Raw genomic sequence first — 20,096 nt, forward strand, 5'->3', positions numbered from 1 at the left:
AAAAATGGGACGACGACCCTTTACAAATGGCCACTCATTCTCTTTTGTATACTACCTCCCTCTAATGCTTCGCAGGTATTCCATGCCAAATGCATTACGAATACTTGCTAAAATGGTTGGTGTGACTTTTGGTCACCTTTGCTTGGTGCTCGATCTTCTTCGCCTTGAAGTCTTCATTGTAGGTCAGTCCAAATGATTTGACTATAGGTCAGCGTGTCACTGTTGGAGTCCAAGCCTTGCCAAGAGTGCTCTCTGAGTGCACCCTCCCAATCAACCATGGGGACTGCGCGCTCTCTGAGTGCACCCTCCCAATCAACCATGGGGACTGGGAGTGAATCCCGTTGGGATGGCTTTGAATTGGAAGAATACAAAACCACCAAAAAGAAAGTTGAAAGGCAAGAAAGGCGAGTGCCCGTCGAATTTCAATGCGAGGGGCACGGTCAAACTTATAATCACGACTGAGCCTCTTTTCAATATATTCAAAGGTGGAGACAGTCAACGGCCGCTGTGCCTCTCATCACAGCGCGTCATTTTCGGCCAGGAATGCCCAGCTTCCACAACGTCTTGAGGATGCTCCCTCGTCCACTTCATCAACATCCCCCCCCCACCGGTAATATCTACACGTCCATGAAGGCGGACCATCTGGCTTTCTGGGACAACCATGATGGCCTTGTAGGAAATATTGCCCCAGGAGTCAGGCGCGACTCGGAGGAGGAAGAAGATTCGATGGCGGTAGCAGAATTGCACTTGTTAGCAAACCTAGCAGCGGATCGAGCCGAGATGCACTCCATCCTCGCCCAACAGCGGGACAATTGCAACAAGCTCTTCCAGAACACCCTCACCGCGGCCACCATGGCTGCGACCGTCCTGGCGGGCCTGGATGGACAGCAACATAGCTTGAGCTTAAGCTTGCCCGCCTTCTTCTTGGATGCAGGGTGTGCTTTCATGATGTCCGTCGTCAACCAGTTTCAACCGTCTCAGTTGGCGGAAGAACAGCGAACTGCCTCTCGCCTCTTCAAGAAGCTCGTCAATGACATCCAATTCGCACTGCAACTCCCTCCTCATCTAAGGCAACGCACCGCAGCACTGCTTAAAGATTCTAGGGGCAGGCTCCAAGCCCTGGACAGGGCATACCCTATGCCATTGACGCCCGGTGGGCTGCCCAAGTTCCCGCCTCGAGTCGTTCCTCCGATTCTGAGCGACCCTCCTTCCGCAGTACCATCAGAGCCGGCCTGCCAGAGCAACGGGTGGAACGACTCCATCGCTCGCGATTTAAGAGACGTAGCCACCCTGCTTCACGATTCCGACATCCAAACTTACACCAATTGGGCCACCAATGTCCAGAAGGTCAACAAGTGTCTGGCTATAGCGGCGCCCTTGTTTGCCATCTCCGGGGCTGCGCTCAATGCTATAGACGGTTTCGCGTGGAGCAGCAGCACTAACCTGGGCGTGCACGCAGCCATCTGCAGCCTTGTTGCAGCCTTTGCTGGGAGCTTTTCGCACGACATGCAACTAGGAATGGTGTTCGAGCTCTATAGGAATTCTGCGGGCTACTATGGAGAAATTAAGGCCTCCATCGACAAAAACCTGCAGGTTCCCCCAGAAGAACGGGAAAATGGGGTTCTGTTCCGCCAAAGGGTAGCTTACGAGTTGGGTCGCGAAGATGGGCTGCTGCCCATCGTGCCCCAAGGCGCCAAGGCCGCAGGAACTCTCTTCTGATCTGATTGGCCGCCCTTGTATAGAAATGCCTCTCAAGGAATTGTATAGAAACCTCACACTTTTATTCTTTAAAGATTTTATTAGCATCATTTTGAAGATCTTGAATTGGTGGAACAGTCGAGAGTTCAACATTTTTCTTCAAAAAGAGAGCTGATATCCATGCACACTTGCAGAAGATTTGCTTTTGGTTTGCATTACCTTAATTGCAATATAATTTCATAAGAATAACTCTTTTTCGGTCACTAGGTTCAAGATGACCCCTATAATCTCATTCAATGCACGAGAGTTCATATCACGGGTAGGATAGATGTCATCACTAGGATCCATATGAGCCACCATCCCCAAGCTCCATACAACCATCAAATTATGTTGATTATGTGAGTGGGTAACTATGCTGCATATCCACACCAACCTAAACATGATCACATCCATTTCATCACCAGGCTTCATAAAGACACCGTCCCCAAGTTCTATATCACCACCAAGTTGCACAGTCATATTAGTGGGTTGCATATAACCCATGTTGCCTATGCATACCAAACCCTATATGATCAGGTTTATCTGGCTCTATATGATCAGTATAAACAATATTGCCAAACCTTGATCTGGTCCTCATTGAACTAAATATCATCACCATGCAAACCAATCATGAGAGACAAGATATAATAATGTAGGAACTATCAGATGACCCGACCTTTTATTCCCAAGCTAGTTATTGCAAAAAAGTTATAAGGAATGAAAGCTAGTTAATTCACGGATAAGGGCATAGGTCATTTGGAGAGTTTTCTGTTAAAATAAAACTCATTGTTACTGCAACTTCCAATTTCTATGTTATGACCTAGACATGATTATTTATGCCATCGTCCTTTGATATCATATATGCCATGGTCATGTCTTTCAATTCCCTAACCACTATGCTTCCTCCCTATTAAGAACATGCATTAAAAGAGGAGGTTGGTTAGCTTTGTAGAACATGACCTGCTTAATCATAACCGTATACTTTTTTTTAATTTTCTTGAATTATATAGTGCAGAAATTGTACCTATTTACATAAAGTAAGAGGTACTTGCATCTATTTATACAAACATTTTACATAGGTGTTGGAAGGGCATTGTGCTTCCTCTCCTTAAGTCCATAACCCAAGGAAATGGACCTTTCCACTAAGAGGGTCTCGGGTAACAGATTTCGCTAAGAAGACTAACCATAAAACTAGATTCAGGCAGGTAGCTGTATTGAGCTAGAATATGTATAAATGAATTTAGTGCTATTTCCTAGAAATTTTTAAATAATATTTTTCATTTTGACTTAATTTATAAAGTGAATTTATAACATAGATTTATGTAAACTTGCAATTTGAGTAGGTCAAGTTTTCCATGACACTTGGATGACTGCAATATGTATCTATAGGATGCATTATAGAAACACAATTTTCACGAAGGTATTTTTGGCACATAGATGGGGGAGAGGAGTCAATGATGCACAGATTCGCTTCTTTAAATGGTAGATATTTGTAAGCATGACAATGCTGCCTCTGTTGGAGATGTTGGCTTTGAAAGAATGTATGCATATATCATTTTTAATTTAATGGGATCTAGATTATCTAGTCCTAGAAGTTTTGCATCACCATGATTCAAGTTCATGTGTCCCATGGGTAAACTTGCGATTTGAGAAGAATTAATTATGATATGAAGAAGAGCACTATAATAGTAGAAATATTTGAAATACAATACAATATTTTATAAGAGTAACAATACATGAAATTTTATGTAGTATACTTAAAAGTGGTTAATATTGGATTTGTTTTAAATGGAGTTATATATCACTAAAAACATGACGTATTTAAAAGCATTTTTAAATAATAGTTCATACATGAAATATTTTTTTAGTTTTGAAAAAAATTAGTAATGTTTTGAAAATGAAAAAAATTGAGTAATATATGCTATGAATTAAGAGTCCTTCAATACTATGACTTTTCTATAGTTTTGAATAGGAAGTGCCATGGGTTTGGTTTTCATAGCATATTTTAGAAGGTAATATGATAGGCCTGTGTTGGTTATTTTTTGAATTTTCATATGTGCTTGGCACAAGAGTAATATTTCTGCATGGTATGGAATGACATTACGATGTTCTAGGGATGGACAGAAGTAGATCCATCTTTGTGTGAGGATCTAAAGTAGGTTTAGTTTCTAAATGTATAGGATATGAAAATCTGTATTTGCGTTTGTGGTTTGTGCTTGAGTCAAATAGATTGCATGTTGTCCTACATGTGTGGATTTGTTTTCTCTTTACCATATAGTTAAGCTTTCTTTAAATTGAATTCTCTGGTATGAGCACCATATCCGAAAGGATAGAGGAATGGGAATAATGCATACTCAAGTGTTAATTCGTCACATTGTGACAGACCTTGCATAGGTGTTATGGGCTAACGCTCAATAATTCTTGTTGAATCACGAAGTACAATTGTGCTGACTTCTTGCGATGAATTGATGAGTTGTAGGTAGCATGTTAATTTGTTCTAGTAATGACAAGTAGTTGTCCTCATGTGCAATTTTCATAATATCGAATGGTGAGTCAGTAGAGTGTCTTTCAAGAATATCAGAAATAACTTCTGAAGAAAGAACACTTACTCCTAGTTTTGGATGCAGTCGTTCATACATTGTCAAGTATTTTTTAAATATGGGATTTGTTCTAGAGTTAAATGCTAGAACGTGTTTCGTTGTTGATAGTAAGTTTGTTGAGTTAGTACAAAATCTTTGTTGGCGATTCCAACATATTAATGGATTATCCAACATCAATCTCCTTTGTAATATACCTGTTGCTAAAGATGTAATACCTTTCGAAATGTTTAGGGATATAATGATTATACAAAGCATTTGCATTTGAAATATGTCTGCACCTAATACATTCTATAAATAATCTGGATCATAGGGAACCGAGTACAACTTTTTGAATGGACTATCTATGCATGCTTTACAAGCCATTTTTGATCTATGTCCTAGGACATTTTCTACATGCAAACTTATGAACGTATTGGATAAGTCGTATGGTGTTATACTTGATTCTAGTATTGATATTACTGATTTCAACTTTGTAAAAGAACCTGTGTTAAATTCTATTCTACCACAATATACACAATATTGCATCTTTGAAATATATTGAGAAGTGATTTGGTTCCATTCGTCTAGAAATTTATCGATGAATAGCCATGAAGAGAAACTCGTTTATAATCGTCTTTTCTTGTTTTCTATGCTAAAGTAGGAAGCAAGTTTTCTCCTTTTTATAAGTGACCTTTTCATATTTATAAAGTAAATTATATGTTAAAGTAGAAGCACCTACTTTATTTTCCCGTTGTAGATGTTAGTGTTAAAAATGACTTGAAATTCTCCAATTCTCGAATAATCTGCAAACAAAATATCAAGGTTTTTAACACTATATTTTTCACTCAAAATTTATAACGCCTCTAGTTTATGTTGAAACCAATTTGAATATAGCATATAGGAATTTGAATGTAGCATATAGCATTTCAAATATAGAACATGGTAAATAGCTCTTTCTTTTTGCCCATAGGAGTTTGTGTTTAGCATATATATTTTTACATATATTTTGTAGCTATTTGAATTTGGGATATAGAAGTTTTCATTTATTACTTTGTATATATTAGGTGGCAATTTGAATTTGAGATATAGCACTTTGATTTTTGTACATAGCATTTTTCATTTAGAATTAGCACTTAGCATTGATAACCTAGCATTTTTGCATTTAGCATATAGCACTCTGTATCCAACACATAAACAAATAAACTTAACCACACATTTGTGTGGGGGGAGTGTCGGCACATTTCCTCTCCAAAAATTATAAGACCAAGGAGCGTGCCCTTCCTTGGGTTCTTTTTTTTTTGCATTTTGCACATAGTATTTTGCATATAGTATGTAGCAATTTGAGTTTGGGATAAAGAACATAGCACTTTTCATTTTGCACATGGTACTTTGTTTTTAGAACTGTATGATTTTGTATTTTGTACATAGTATTTTGCATTTAGTACATAGCATTGAGCAACTAGCATTTTTGCATTTAGCACATAGCACTTTTTATCGAACACATAAATTAATAAACTTAACCACACATTCATGTGGGGGGAGAGTTGGCACATTTCCTCTCCAAAAATTATAAGACCAAGGAACGTGCCCTTCCTTGGGTTCATATCATTTTTGCACATAGTATTTTGCATATAGTATGTAGCAATTTGAGTTTGGGATATAGAACATAGCACTTTCCATTTTGCACATGGTACTTTGTTTTTTGAACTAAATGATTTTGTATTTTGTACATAGTATTTTTCATTTAGGACATAGCATTGAGCAACCAACATCTTTGCATTTAGCACATAGCACTTTTTATCGAATACATAAATTAATAAACTTAACCACACATTCGTGTGGGGGGAGTTGGCACATTTCCTCTCCAAAAATTATAAGACCAAGGAATGTGCCCTTCCTTGGGTTCATATCATTTTGGATTTTGCACTTACTGAGTTTAGGACATAGAACATAGCACTTTGCATTTTGCACATGGTACTTTGCAGTTAGGAATGTATGATTTTGTATTTTGCACATAGTATTTTGCATATAGCATGTAGCAATTTGAGTTTGGTATATAGAACTTTGCATTTAGTATATAGCAAATTTCATTTACGTATTAGTGTTAAAATGGCTAACATGCCATATTAACATCTTGGGTTGTCGTTGTTCTAGGTATATGTGCATTGAGCTATATGGTGCACTGAGCTCCATTAATGATCCTCATACTGCATGAAGAGGGAAAAGCTATGAAAGGAAGCATTAGCCCTATTTCTATATACAATGAAACATCTAGTGTAGCTTCTAATATATACAATTACGTTGGAAACTTGCAAAGAGCTTAGATTTATAAAATTCCTATTGGAGTAGAGGGTTTCATAGTCTTACCTATAAGCTCCCAATACGAGGAGACCAAAGGGCCATGGTATCTGCATAGGATTGGGAGGCATGAGAGACAGCCCTGTGGGCATGAGGTATGCATGTCACATGGTCCATGCACACTTGCAGAAGATTTGCTTTTGGTTTGCATTACCTTAATTGCAATATAATTTCATAAGAATAACTCTTTTTCGATCACTAGGTTCAAGATGACCCCTATAATCTCATTCAATGCACGAGAGTTCATATCACGAGTAGGATAATGTCATCACTAGGATCCATATGAGCCACCATCCCCAAGCTCCATACAACCATCAAATTATGTTGATTATGTGAGTGGGTAGCTATGCTGCATATCCACACCAACCTAAACATGATCACATCCATTTCATCACCAGGCTTCATAAAGACACCGTCCCCAAGTTCTATATCACCACCAAGTTGCACAGTCATATTAGTGGGTTGCATATAACCCATGTTGCCTATGCATACCAAACCCTATATGATCAGGTTTATCTGGCTCTGTATGATCAGTATAAAGCATATTGCCAAACCTTGATCTGGTCCTCATTGAACTAAATATCATCACCATGCAAACCAATCATGAGAGACAAGATATAATAATATAGGAACTATCAGATGACCCGACCTTTTATTCCCAAGCTAGTTATTGCAAAAAAGTTATAAGGAATGAAAGCTAGTTAATTCACGGATAAGGGCATAGGTCATTTGGAGAGTATTCTGTTAAAATAAAATTCATTGTTGCTGCAACTTCCAATTTCTATGTTATGACCTAGACATGATTATTTATGCCATCGTCCTTTGATATCATATATGCCATGGTCATGTCTTTCAATTCCCTAACCACTATGCTTCCTCCCTATTAAGAACATGCATTAAAAGAGGAGGTTGGTTAGCTTTGTAGAACATGACCTGCTTAATCATAACCGTATACTTTTTTTTAATTTTCTTGAATTATATAGTGCAGAAATTGTACCTATTTACATAAAGTAAGAGGTACTTGCATCTATTTATACAAACATTTTACATAGGTGTTGGAAGGGCATTGTGCTTCCTCTCCTTAAGTCCATAACCCAAGGAAATGGACCTTTCCACTAAGAGGGTCTCGGGTAACAGATTTCGCTAAGAAGACTAACCATAAAACTAGATTCAGGCAGGTAGCTGTATTGAGCTAGAATATGTATAAATGAATTTAGTGCTATTTCCTAGAAATTTTTAAATAATATTTTTCATTTTGACTTAATTTATAAAGTGAATTTATAACATAGATTTATGTAAACTTGCAATTTGAGTAGGTCAAGTTTTCCATGACACTTGGATGACTGCAATATGTATCTATAGGATGCATTATAGAAACACAATTTTCACGAAGGTATTTTTGGCACATAGATGGGGGAGAGGAGTCAATGATGCACAGATTCGCTTCTTTAAATGGTAGATATTTGTAAGCATGACAATGCTGCCTCTGTTGGAGATGTTGGCTTTGAAAGAATGTATGCATATATCATTTTTAATTTAATGGGATCTAGATTACAGCCCTGTGGGCATGAGGTATGCATGTCACATGGGCAAATGATCATGGGCTAAAGATGTAATAACTTTAAAAACGTTTAGGGATATATCGATTATAGAAAGCATTTGCATTTGAAATATATCTACACCTAATACATTCTGTAAATAGTATGGATCATAGGGAACTGAGTACAACTTTCTGAATGGATATCTGTGCATGCTTTACAAGCCATTTTTTATCTATGTCCTAGGCCATTTTCTACATGCAAACTTATGAACGTATTGGATAAGTCATATGGTGTTATACTTGATTCTAGTATTGATATTACTGATTTTAACTTTGTAAAAGAACCTGTGTTAAATCCTATTCTACCACAAAACACAAAATATTGCATCTTCAAAATGTATTGAGAAATAATTGGGTTCCATTCTCTTAGAAATTTATCGATGAATAGCCATGAAGAGAAACTTGGTTGTAATCGTCTTTTATGCTAACGTAGGAAGCACGTTCTCTCCTTTCAATAAGTGACCTTTTCATATTTGTAAAGTAAATTATATGTTAAAGTAGAAGCACCTACTTTATTATCCTATTGTAGATCAGAGTGTTAAAAGTGACTTGAACTTCACCAATTTGAATAATCTGCAAACAAAATATCAAGGTTGTTAACACTTCATATTTTTCACGAAAAATTTATGACATCTTTAGTTTATGTTGGTACCAAATTTGAATATAGCATATAGTAATTTGAATGTAGCATATAGCATTTCGATCCAAAAATTATAAGACCAAGGAATGTACCCTTCCTTGGGTTCATATCAATTTGTATCTAGCACATAGCAATTTGAGTTTAACAAATAGTACTTTGCATTTGGGACATAGAACTTTGCACTTGTTTTATACTTTAGCAAAATTTGTCTTCTTATTCATTTTAATTTGCATTTCCCACAAAGCACTTTTAATTTTCCACATAGCATTTTGAATCTGGCATACAGCACTTTGCATTTGGCTTATAGTACTTTGCATTTAGCACATAACCACACATTGTGTGAGGTGAGAGTTGGCATGCTTCCTCTCTAAAAATTATAAGACCAAGGAACATGCCCTTCATTAGGTTCAGATCAATTTGTATCTAGCACATAGGAATTTGAGTTTAATACATAACACATTGCATTTGTTACATTGCACTTTGCACTTGTCATATACTTCAACATAATTCATCTTCTTGTTCATTTTAATTTGCATTTGCCATAGACCTGGGTCAACACTGCTTCTCTTGTCTAGCTTCTCAGATAGCTTGGATGTAGAGCCAAACATGGGTACTCCTGAGTTTCCCAACTTGGGTCAACACTGCTCCATCCAGGACTGCAACCTCCTTGACTTCCTCCCCTTCAAATGTGATGTCTGCCACTAGGTATGTCTAGAGACCATTTTGCACCCTAACGGATTCTAGGATTTGTTTTGCTTTGCTAATTAGCCTTCTTGATCACCTATATCAATCGGTATTTGTAAATATAAAAACATGCCCAAGGCTTTTTTATGTGTGCGCCTTAACTTTTCATAGTTTTCGTGTTGCTCGGCCACCCAACCTAGTATGATATTATTTTCTGGTAGAGTTCGACAATGCCTCTCTCTTTCTTCAATGTTAGTTTTTAGCCTTTTAAAGGATGTCACTTGGGATTCCACTTTAGTTTCCTTGTACTTTCCAAGTATCTTTGGCATTTGATCCAAAAGGTTGATGCAGCACGCTAATCTTCCTTGGTGAGCTCCAGATCAGAACTGTATCAATTTATGTGGGGAAGATCTCCGTAAAATGTTATGTTTTGACCTCTAGGACTGTTAGACATTTTTTATCCATTCTTACCGCTCTCTGTCTTGCAGGTTTTCTGTTTTGATCATCGCTTGTATAGTAAGCACCATTGTTCAAAGGCAATGGACAAAGATGTTACTATTCTAGTTTGCCCCATTTGCACCAAGGCAGTTCGCTTAGTGCCAAGCGAATATCCCAATCTTACATGGGAGGAACATGTGAGAATGAATTGTGATCCAAGCAATTATGCACGAGTACATAAAAAACCTCGACGTCCTATACGTGGTTGTAGAGAAAGTCTTACTTTCTCTAATAAGATGGTGTGCAAAGACTGTAAGCAGGAGGTCTGTTTGAAACACCGATTTGGTCCAGATCATGATTGCAAGGGGCAGGCGAAGACAGGGAAAAGAGGACCTTCTTTTGCAGATCGTTTTGTACAATCTTTTCGAGAAAGAGCTTCCATTATACCTGGACAAGGTTTGACTTCGTCAATAGATGCTGTCCAAACAGGGTTGCAATTAGTAGCCTCAACCATTCGATCTTCTGCAGAGGCTGGTGTAAGTAAATTTAATACTCTTACCACTAGCATGCTAAATGCAGTGGGAGGGATGACCAATAAAGGCCAATTAGAGAAACCTGGACAGGGATCCAAAGCAATTAGACCACTCATATCCAAATCCATAGAGGTGTGTCCTCAGTGTGGGGCACAATTTTCCATGGTATCACTTTTGATTCAACACGTTGAAAGTGCTCATAGCTCAGCCAAGAGTGGTATCAATCAACAAATTGTTGATTTATGTCCAAAGTGTGGGAGGGGTTTTCAAGATCCTATCTCCTTGGTTGATCACGTTGAAAGAGACCATGGTGGCACATCAATGGATCATTTGGAGCAATGACTTTTAACATTTACATGGTTGAATATCTCAACTCTTTGTCCTGTTGGGGATATTGATACCCCTGCAGGTAGGAAGCATGTGGGTGAGTGGGGAAACCTAGAAAAAAAGGAAAAGGTTTGACGTATGGGCATTCCAATTCATTTATTATTTAAAGGCAATTTTAAACTTAAATGACACTCTGGTCTTTTAAAGTATCCTGATAAAATGCTATGGATAACTCCTCAGCATTTTAAGTTCTTGTTTTTTTATTGGATTTGTGCCGTATTATTCAATTTACATGAGTAATCAAAAATGCGTATTAACAACTTGCTAAGGATTGACTTGGTTATACACGTTCACGCATGGGGGTGATCTCTCTTAAGAATCTGAGCTTTAAGTCATCATTTGGATATATTTATACATAGGAAGCACAATAATATTGATTCTTTTCCTAAAACACAACAAGACAAAGCACCCATAGACGAGCGCACAGACACGTTTCATGAACTAAATAAAAAACTTACGGGCGCGTCTATTTGCGCGTCAGGAGACCCGCGTCTATTAGCGCGTCTATATATCAGACTTACGCGCGTATAGACGCGCTCATACACGCGTAAATAGATGCACAAATAAACACTTTGATAGACGCACGTATAGACGCATATCGAACAGACACACGCGTGTATAAACGCGTTTGTAAACGCACTGATAGACGCGCCTTTTTTTTTTTTTTAAATTTTACAGAATACTGTGTATGTTGTGTATGTTATATAGTTACAAGAATCCCATATCCACATTCTATAATTCAATTCTTACAGCCAACCTCATTTTAATTACAATTCCAAATAAAATATTACAACTCCAAAACGCAATAAAATTGAAAGCTCAAAAAGTGCTTGTATATACATATAGCACGAAGCTAAGCCACGTCATGTGGCTCCAAGTACAAAAAATAAGGAAGCTAAGTCATGTCATGTGGCTTCAAGTACAAAAAATAAGAGGAGTCTATATACAAGAGGCACGAAGCCAAGCCAATGGCTTTAAGTACAAAAAAGAATAGTAGCACTACTTCTACGACTAATCCTCGCTGCCTTCCACGCTCCTTGATGCGCTGCCTTCTGCGCTCCCTTCTGCACCTCCTTCCTCGTCTTCCTCGTCGTCTTGTGCAGGGGCGCCCTGTAAACAAGGGACAACATATATCAATGTATGAAAAATCAAATCTTTACTTATAATTTTGGCATTATTTAATTACTTTCAAATACCTGGGGGGCATGTCCAGTCGCTCGGGTATACTGCTCCTCAGTAATCAACCCGTCATCATAGAAGTGCCTCCATGTATCTCCTCTGCGATGGTGGCGGTGGTAGGCTGTCTCCACTGGAGTAGGGTATCTGCCCACGATCTCAAGCTGCATGACCGCGATACACTTTGTGGAGGGATTAGTACAAAGAAACAACCAACCTCCTAATAAACTACATAAGCAATATAATTTGAGATCGATACTTACAAATTGGGCCTCCCATGATTCAACACCCCCTGCTCCAAAATGCGCGCTCCCATACTCCTCCATCTGGATCCTCCGTGCCTCCACGTGCTGCAGAGACTGGGCTCCTCCCTCGCTGACTTCATTGCCTTCTTCCACTCATGCTTCTGAGCGGTGTGGGGCGGGCCCCTTGGAGGTTGACCTGCCTCAAGTCTGGCAAGCTCCGCTAGTGCCTGCCTCTTAAGGGAAGATCTTTTATTGCTAAGTATCGTAACAATCTTTGACTTCCCCCATTTATCTGTGAACTGGCGATTGGGGGGGTTAGGATACCTAGAGCGAACAGTAGCGAGGGTCTCATCAGCCAACCTCTTTGGGTGGTCTTTATAGTGGATAAAGCAATCTCTGTAATTGTTAGCAATTACAGATCGCATGAAGGCCATTACATCCTTCCCCTGCGCATCCATCAAGATGCCTCCTATCTGGGTGATGTCATAATAAATCGTACCATCACCCAGAGGCACGTCTAAATCATCAGAAATCATCCTCGGCCTCACCGCCACATGGCCCAAAGCACTGTGCCATGCATCCGCCACCGCTCTCCGGCCTGCTACTACGCCTGCCACCCTATCGTGTCGAGCTCGTACGCTGGCCACTCGTAGCTGGGGACTGCGCGAGACTACGCTGACCACTCGTAGCTAGAGAACCGAGTCTCGACGGCTGGGGAGTACGTCGACGGCTTGCTGAGGCAGAAGGACCTCCTGAAGGCATGGGGGATGGGGGAAGGGGCATAAGACGGGATGGCAGAAGGGACATAAGACGGCATGGGGGAAGGGGCATAAGACGGTACGGGGGAAGGGGCATAAGACGGGGCATAAGACGGCTGTGCGGACTCCGCTGGGGTGATCTCAGGCGGTGTGGGGTGGCTCGGAGTCTGTACTGCCGACTCCTGGGGAGTGTTAAGGGTACCCGTCATGTACCCGTATAACTCCGCAGGACTAGGAGGGTGCCCTAAAATATTATATAAATCCTTCCATATCGATTCACGCAGATCAGGTGAGCTAGAAGCACTTCCTCCCCACATGTTAAACTGGAAAAAAATAAACAAATCTATTACTTTGGGAGCTGAGAAGAAAGGGGAAAAAAAAAAAAGAGGCTTTGCCAGAGCGCGTCTATAGACCCGTCTAATCTTCGCGTCTATAAACACGTCTAACAGAGCATTTAACAGTTCAAGTAAAAGCACGTCTATCACCGCGTCTAACAGACCGTCAAAACAGCCGTCTAACAGTGCGTTAAAAAGCGCGTTTAACAGACCATCCAAACATCCGTCTAACAGCGCGTCTAAAAGCGCGTCTAACAATTCGTTTAAACTTCCATTTAACAGATCGTCTATTTGAGCGTCTATATCCGCGTCTGTGCGTGTCTGTAGCAAGCCAGACGTGCAAATAGACGTGCCTGTAGACGCGCGTTTAGACGCGCCCTCAGACGCCTGTATACACGCGCTCCGACAGTCGAGAATAATCAAAAGTGAAAAAGCACGTTTCGCCCGACAAAAGAACGTGTGGCTCATACCTAGATGCTGCGTTTCGTGGATGCGAAAAAGTACAAAACTGGAAAGAGCAAGCAAGAACAACTTCAAAAGGACTTACTTGGAAAAAGGTATGGAAGGATCTTTCTTTTCCAAACTTGTTTCTTCTCCTTGTTCGTACTCCTCCTCTTCTTTAGGCTTGGAAGCAAGCTGTGTAGGTACGGTCCCTTTGTCTTGAGTGAAAGCTTGGAACTGTGTGTGTATGGGAGGCTCTCTCTTAAGCTTCGAATCTATAGAACTGCTAATAATGAAGGAAGAAAGCCGCTCGCAAAGTTTAAGTAGTTAAAAGAAAAGCAAAGCGAGCGGCGCGCCGAAAAGCAGGTTTAAAAGTCGTGGGTATAGTCGCGTCTATTAGCGCGTCTATAGTCGCGTCTGAATACACAGAGTAAGCGCGTCTATAGGCGCGTCTATTAGTGCGTCTACAGGCGCGTTTAAATACACAGAGTAGACGGGCATTTAGATGCGCAGGTAGACGCGACAGTAGACGCGACGATAGACGGGCATTCAGACGCGACACAGAGTTTTTAAGTCAAGCATTTGAAGAAGAGCAAATTTGGTTGGTTGTTTGTTTGTAGGATGTCTCCATCTTCAACAAGCAGCTCCAGTGAGGATGAATCCCTCCGTATCCACCATCGCGAAATGTGGTTGGAGCAAAAAATCAAATGTCTGTGTGATCGATGTCGAGGAAACATGTATCGTGCACGCAGGATTACGCTCAATCATATCTCAAAGTATGGAGAATGGGATGTGACCGTAAACAGGGTAAGGATTTGTAAGTTAAGGTTGATTGAGATACCTATGGGTGTTCATATGTTTGAGTTATAATGATCCCGTTTTAATTTGATACAGGATGCAGTGCCACACCTGCACATGTTACCCTATGCCCGTCGTGAGGAGGCGAAGCGTCGGCGATATGAGGTGGGATCTTCAGGAGGGACCGTTACGGATGCATGGAGTGATGGTGATAGTAGCCCTCCACCATTACCTCATGAAGCCGTGGAGGAGGAGGTGTTTGATGATATGGTGCGAGATTTATATGTCCATCAAGGGAGGGATAATAGCATGGAGCAGGATGATATTTTTACCGCAGCATCGACTCCACTGTTTGAGGGGTGCACATTCTCTGTTCTACGTGCCTCCCTTGAGTTACTAAACTTGCAAACCATCTATGGATGGAGCAATGCAAGTTTGAATGCATTACTCAAGTAAGCTTTAATTTAAAGTCGATTTTGCAAACATGATGAATTATGCGCGTGGGTCAATTACTCGAATGCTTTTCCTCATTTATGGTCTTCACGTGCAGGCTATTGTGTAAAATGCTTCCAAGGGAGAATAAATTACCGACCTCAAGAGATATGGCAAGGCAACATGTGACCTCTCTTGGAGGATTAGATTACAAGCGCATCCATGCATGTGTCAACGATTGCGTTTTGTTTCGTGGACTACATAAGGATGCAAGAGAGTGTCCTACTTGTGGAGAGGCAAGATATAGAGCAGATCTCAAAACCTTGGACGTGCCTCGAAAGGTATTGCGACATTTTCCCATAATCCCTCGCATCCAACATATGTTCAAGTGCAAATCTATTGCAGAGCTCATGTCATGGCATTCCTCCCATCGATCAACCGATGGCAAGTGGAGAACTCCCGCGGACTCTCCTGCGTGGAAGCATATTGAAGACACATGGCCAAGCTTCAAGGAAGAACCTAGGAGCTTGAGACTTGGATTGGGTATGGATGGTGTGAACCCATTTGGTCTCAAAAGCACGTCTTACAGTGTATGGCCAGTGGTATTGGTGAATTACAATTTTCCACCCTCTATGGCTATTAAGAAAGGACATGTCATGCTGTCCCTTCTAATTCTAGGGAAACATAAAGTCAAAAACCCTGATGTTTATTTGGAGCCTTTGATTGATGAGCTAGAGATACTTTGGAGAGGTATCGAGGTGCATGATGTGAGCAGGCCTCCCTCGTCACGAGACTTCAACTGCAAAGCAGTCTTGATGTGGACGATGCATGACTTCCCAGGCTATGGCGAGTGTTCAGGTAAGAATTGCATTTTTTAATTATGAATAGGCAAGGACGTGGCACCCTAAACCCACCTTCCACTCTTAATTGCATCTATTGTTTCAGGTCTCACTACATCGGGTTACCATGCATGTCTTGTTTGTGGTCCTTCGCTAGTTGCCTCACAGGTAGACGCATTGAATAAGGTCATCTATGAGAATCACCATTGATTTCTCCCACCTGATCATCCTAGATATGTTGCCCCTTGGAATGAAGTCCTCCCACAATCACTCACCGTGGGAGATTGGATGAGAATTTGGGATGGATCCACGACTCCTCCACCACTTGGCATGAGCCGGTAAGGATTTGTAACTATTGGCTGGAAGTAAAGATTGGCTATATTGGTTGAAAGTGAAGATTGCACGCTAACACTTTATTTTGTTTAGATAGTCCATCTTTTATCGTTTACCATATTGGTCCCACCTCAAGATCAATCACCTGCTCGATCCCATGCATATCTTCAAGAATGTGGCATCTACCATTTGGGAGCATTTGAATGGGACACGAGATTCGGCAGGCATAAGGGAGGATCTACGTACCACAGGGAGGATGCGTGAAGCTTGGCCTCAAGAGAGACCAAATGGGCGTGTTTTTTTACCTCGTGCACCGTGGATGTTATCAAAGCTAGAGATGGCAATGGTGAAGCATGCTATTACTACAATTCGTACTCCCACTGGATGCATGAGGTGTTTGAAGGGAGCCTTTACAAAGAGCAAGAAAAGAGGTGTAGAGCAATTATATGGCTTGAAATCTCATGATTGGCACAAGATGCTCCAAGTAAGTATTTTTTATGCATAATATCTTTTTCCTTTCAAATTTGTGAGTGAATAGCTATAAGCAACTAATCAACCACCTCCTCACGGGTTCAGTTCATACTACCTACTAGCATTTCACGTAGTGCATCAAAGGACGTGAAAGATTGTATTTACAAGATGGGCGAGCTTGTGAGGTATGTGAGCTCAAAGGAAATAGATCCCACCACGCTTGAGAATGCTCGAGTTATGTCAGTGGAGGCGGTTTGTTTAGTGGAGGAGACATTTCCACGTTCTATTCTCACAAGCCAACTACATCTCATAGTGCATTTGGTGGATGAGATTGCTATATGCGGTACTATACATGCACGATGGTTGTTCTTCCTCGAGCGCTTCATGAAGACCTTGAAGGGCTTCGTGAGACAAAATGCAAGACCCGAAGGTAGCATGGCCGAGGGTTGGTTGGTACAAGAGTCACTTGTATATATTTCTGAGTTTCTTGTTGATGTGGATAGCTCTCTCCCACGACTATGGAGAGATGATGAAGACCTAAGGATGACCTCTATTCTGCCTCAAGGAAGAGGACGCAACAAAGTAATAGACACGGAGTTGCGTAATAGTATCAACCTCTTTTGCGTGCTTAATAGTGATGTGATGAAAAGATGGGTGACAAGATACGAGGATGCAAAGGCAAGAAGACAAGAAGAAAGGGCCCTCTTTCGTACACACCACGGATCTCGTGTGCCATACCCTCAGCGTCTAAGAGCACTTCCAAAGGATATTCATGTGGATTGGCTACTTGATGAAATGGAGAAAGCAGAGAAAGACAAGGGGATGCATATCACAATGGAAGAATGGGAGTATGCTAGGGGATGCATGAGCAAGGTCGGTATATAGAATGTTATGCATAAGTTAGGAGGTTTTTATAATTTAGATTGCTTATTTAATTGATTTTTTCTTGGTGTAGTGCACTATGTTCAATGCTATATGGTGTGAGGGCAAGCATTTTCGAACACAACGGATTGATGATAAGAGAAACACACAAGATTGCGGCGTCATTGCTAGCTTTGAGGGAGCCAATGGAGTCATGGATGATTATTGTGGCATAATCCAAGATATCATTATGCTTGACTTTCGACGCTTCTTTGTGTATGTTTTGGATGTAAAGTGGTTTAAGGACGTGGTGGAAAGAGGCCCTAATGCAACAATCAAACGCCATGCAAGTGGCTTTGTAACTATTGACTCCACAAAGTTTTGGCAAAGTAGGAAGGACACACTAATACTACCGTAACAATGTGAACAGGTACTGTGCACACACATAAAAATACTCGCTTTTAAATATTTGATGCAAGAAAAGTAACATGATTGTATTTGTGTTTGAATTAGGTTGTCTATCAACCAATGGTGGATAATAATAGGTGGTGGCATGTCATACCTATTATGCCACGTTCCAAAGTGATGTATAGTACATTTACTAATATGGAGCATATGGAGGATGATCATGCCCATGGACGTGATGATGACCGTGATACAAGAGAGGAGGATGATCATGAGATAGGAGATATAGATATTGAGGCCGGCATTACCCGTGAGGACGAGCCTACCATTGGAGATCTTGATTTCGATGAGCACATGAGTGGCACAAGTAGTAGTGGGTTGAATGTATTTGTAGATCTAAACACTTGTTTGGATTTTGAAGTAGATAGTTTGGCAAGGGTTGATCTCATTGAGGATGATATTGAACCGTAGCCCCACAATTTATATTGGCAAAACTATTTTACATATTGTCTCATTCTCCTCATTTCCCTTAATTCTTGTATATGTGGGCTTGCAAAAAATTATGTGCTTTGGTAATCATGGGCAATGTTTGGAAAGCAATGATGTACACCAAAATCTCACTTTTTGTATTCTCTGGATCGCGTCTAACCCCGCGTCTAAATGCGCGTCTGAGTCTCAGTGTAAACGCGCAAATAAACTGGCAAATACACGTGCAAATAGACGCGCTAATAGACGGGATGTTAGACGGGCCCGTATTTTCTCAGGTCTAACGCGCAAATAAACGCGGTGATTGACGCGCAAATAGACGAGCATTTAGTCGTGCTAATAGACGCGCCCGTAATTTCTCTACTAGAGCAACGCCTATAGACGCGCCTGCTATTTTGCGCGTCTACCAAGCGCGTCTATAGTTGCTTTGTGTTGTTGTGAAAGTGCTGTTCAAGGATGAACAAGAAGGGGAAAGAGAAGAATAGTTCTACACACTATGCTAAAATTATACTTTTGGGTGGCAAAGGGGGGATGCTATACTGCTTAGGGAGATGGGTCGTAGGATTTGAAGGCTCAGTTTGCCCCATTGGCCTACTGAAGAGCCTTTGGCAGAGCTTGATAATCTTGTGTGTGCATATATCTATGGATGAACGATGCTGGCAGATGAGAATCTGATTAGCATCGTTATTAAACAAGTATTTATTTCCCATGCTCATGAACAATGACTTCTCTTGTATGCAACTTATCTCAAAAGCATGTAGACTATGCTTGATTCTAGACACTTGTGCATGTTTGTATAGTAGGATTGCAGAATCCAGAATGAACTGAATCGAACAATCAAAGCTTAATAGTGTATCAAAGTGACATTAGCTTTCACCCCAACACTGGCCACATTTGGAGACTTTGGTTGGTTGTGAAATGCTGAAGTTAAAAGCTTTTGTCCAAAGTTCTATTGAAGGGCAAGCTGCTCCCTCCAAACTGACTTAAGTGAAGACCTTGCTGCATAGCTGTTGTTTGAACTGAGGAAAGAAGGGTCAATCTCTCACACGCGAGCCCCCAAACTAGGAGGACAAAGAGGCTCAATCCTTGGCAAATCCTAGCTAAGAGTTTGGGGCTGCCAATTGGGAAGCACATGGACTGCCACGTAGTAGATCAAGCTGCCACATGGGCAGATCTACATGCACGGGTGCCTGCCATATGTGCAGCTCCATAGGCGGCCATGGGGAGGGAGACCTGTTATAGATCTGGCTGCCACATAAGCATATCTGCCAGCCTTGTGTGAGCAGAGAAGAACTACCACCCCACCTGGACCCTGGCACTCTTCCATCTATGCAGGCTCTAATCAGTATATGTTGACATCCAAGTGTACCCATGTATAATGGATAGCCTTCTCTCTAGGCTCTGGTGTATCTTAGTATATATTACCAGTCCTTCCCCTAGAAAGTCTCAACAAAGTTGCTTGATGCGGACGACAAGGTACGATTTCCATTCTAGAAGGGGAAAGACGAAGCAATTGTACCCCTATTTGGAAGGGGCTGTGTGCATGCGAGGGCCAAATGG

The 20,096-nt window shown here is 40.9% G+C and overlaps 1 protein-coding gene and 1 pseudogene across 1 annotated transcript; both read left to right on the forward strand.

Annotated features, from left to right (window-relative positions):
- Positions 1–572: 572 nt before the first annotated feature.
- On the forward strand, positions 573–1,719 carry LOC147891090 (putative F-box protein At4g22030). Its single transcript, XM_087389149.1, has one exon. It carries the CDS (start codon positions 628–630, stop codon positions 1,717–1,719), a length of 1,092 nt encoding a protein of 363 aa, XP_087245275.1. The 5' UTR covers positions 573–627.
- Positions 1,720–9,520: 7,801 nt separating this feature from the next.
- LOC147891091 (zinc finger AN1 and C2H2 domain-containing stress-associated protein 16-like) lies at positions 9,521–10,911 on the forward strand (annotated as a pseudogene).
- The last annotated feature ends 9,185 nt before the right edge of the window (positions 10,912–20,096 follow it).

The sequence above is a fragment of the Dipteris shenzhenensis genome, chromosome 18 (assembly GCF_047967505.1).
Source record: "Dipteris shenzhenensis isolate YYH24624 ecotype China chromosome 18, Dip_SZ_1.0, whole genome shotgun sequence".
NCBI classification, from domain to species: Eukaryota; Viridiplantae; Streptophyta; class Polypodiopsida; order Gleicheniales; family Dipteridaceae; genus Dipteris; species Dipteris shenzhenensis.

Excerpts from the sequence above, each read along its gene's own strand:
- LOC147891090 (XM_087389149.1), top strand. The coding sequence starts at position 628 with ATGAAGGCGGACCATCTGGCTTTCTGGGACAACCATGATGGCCTTGTA.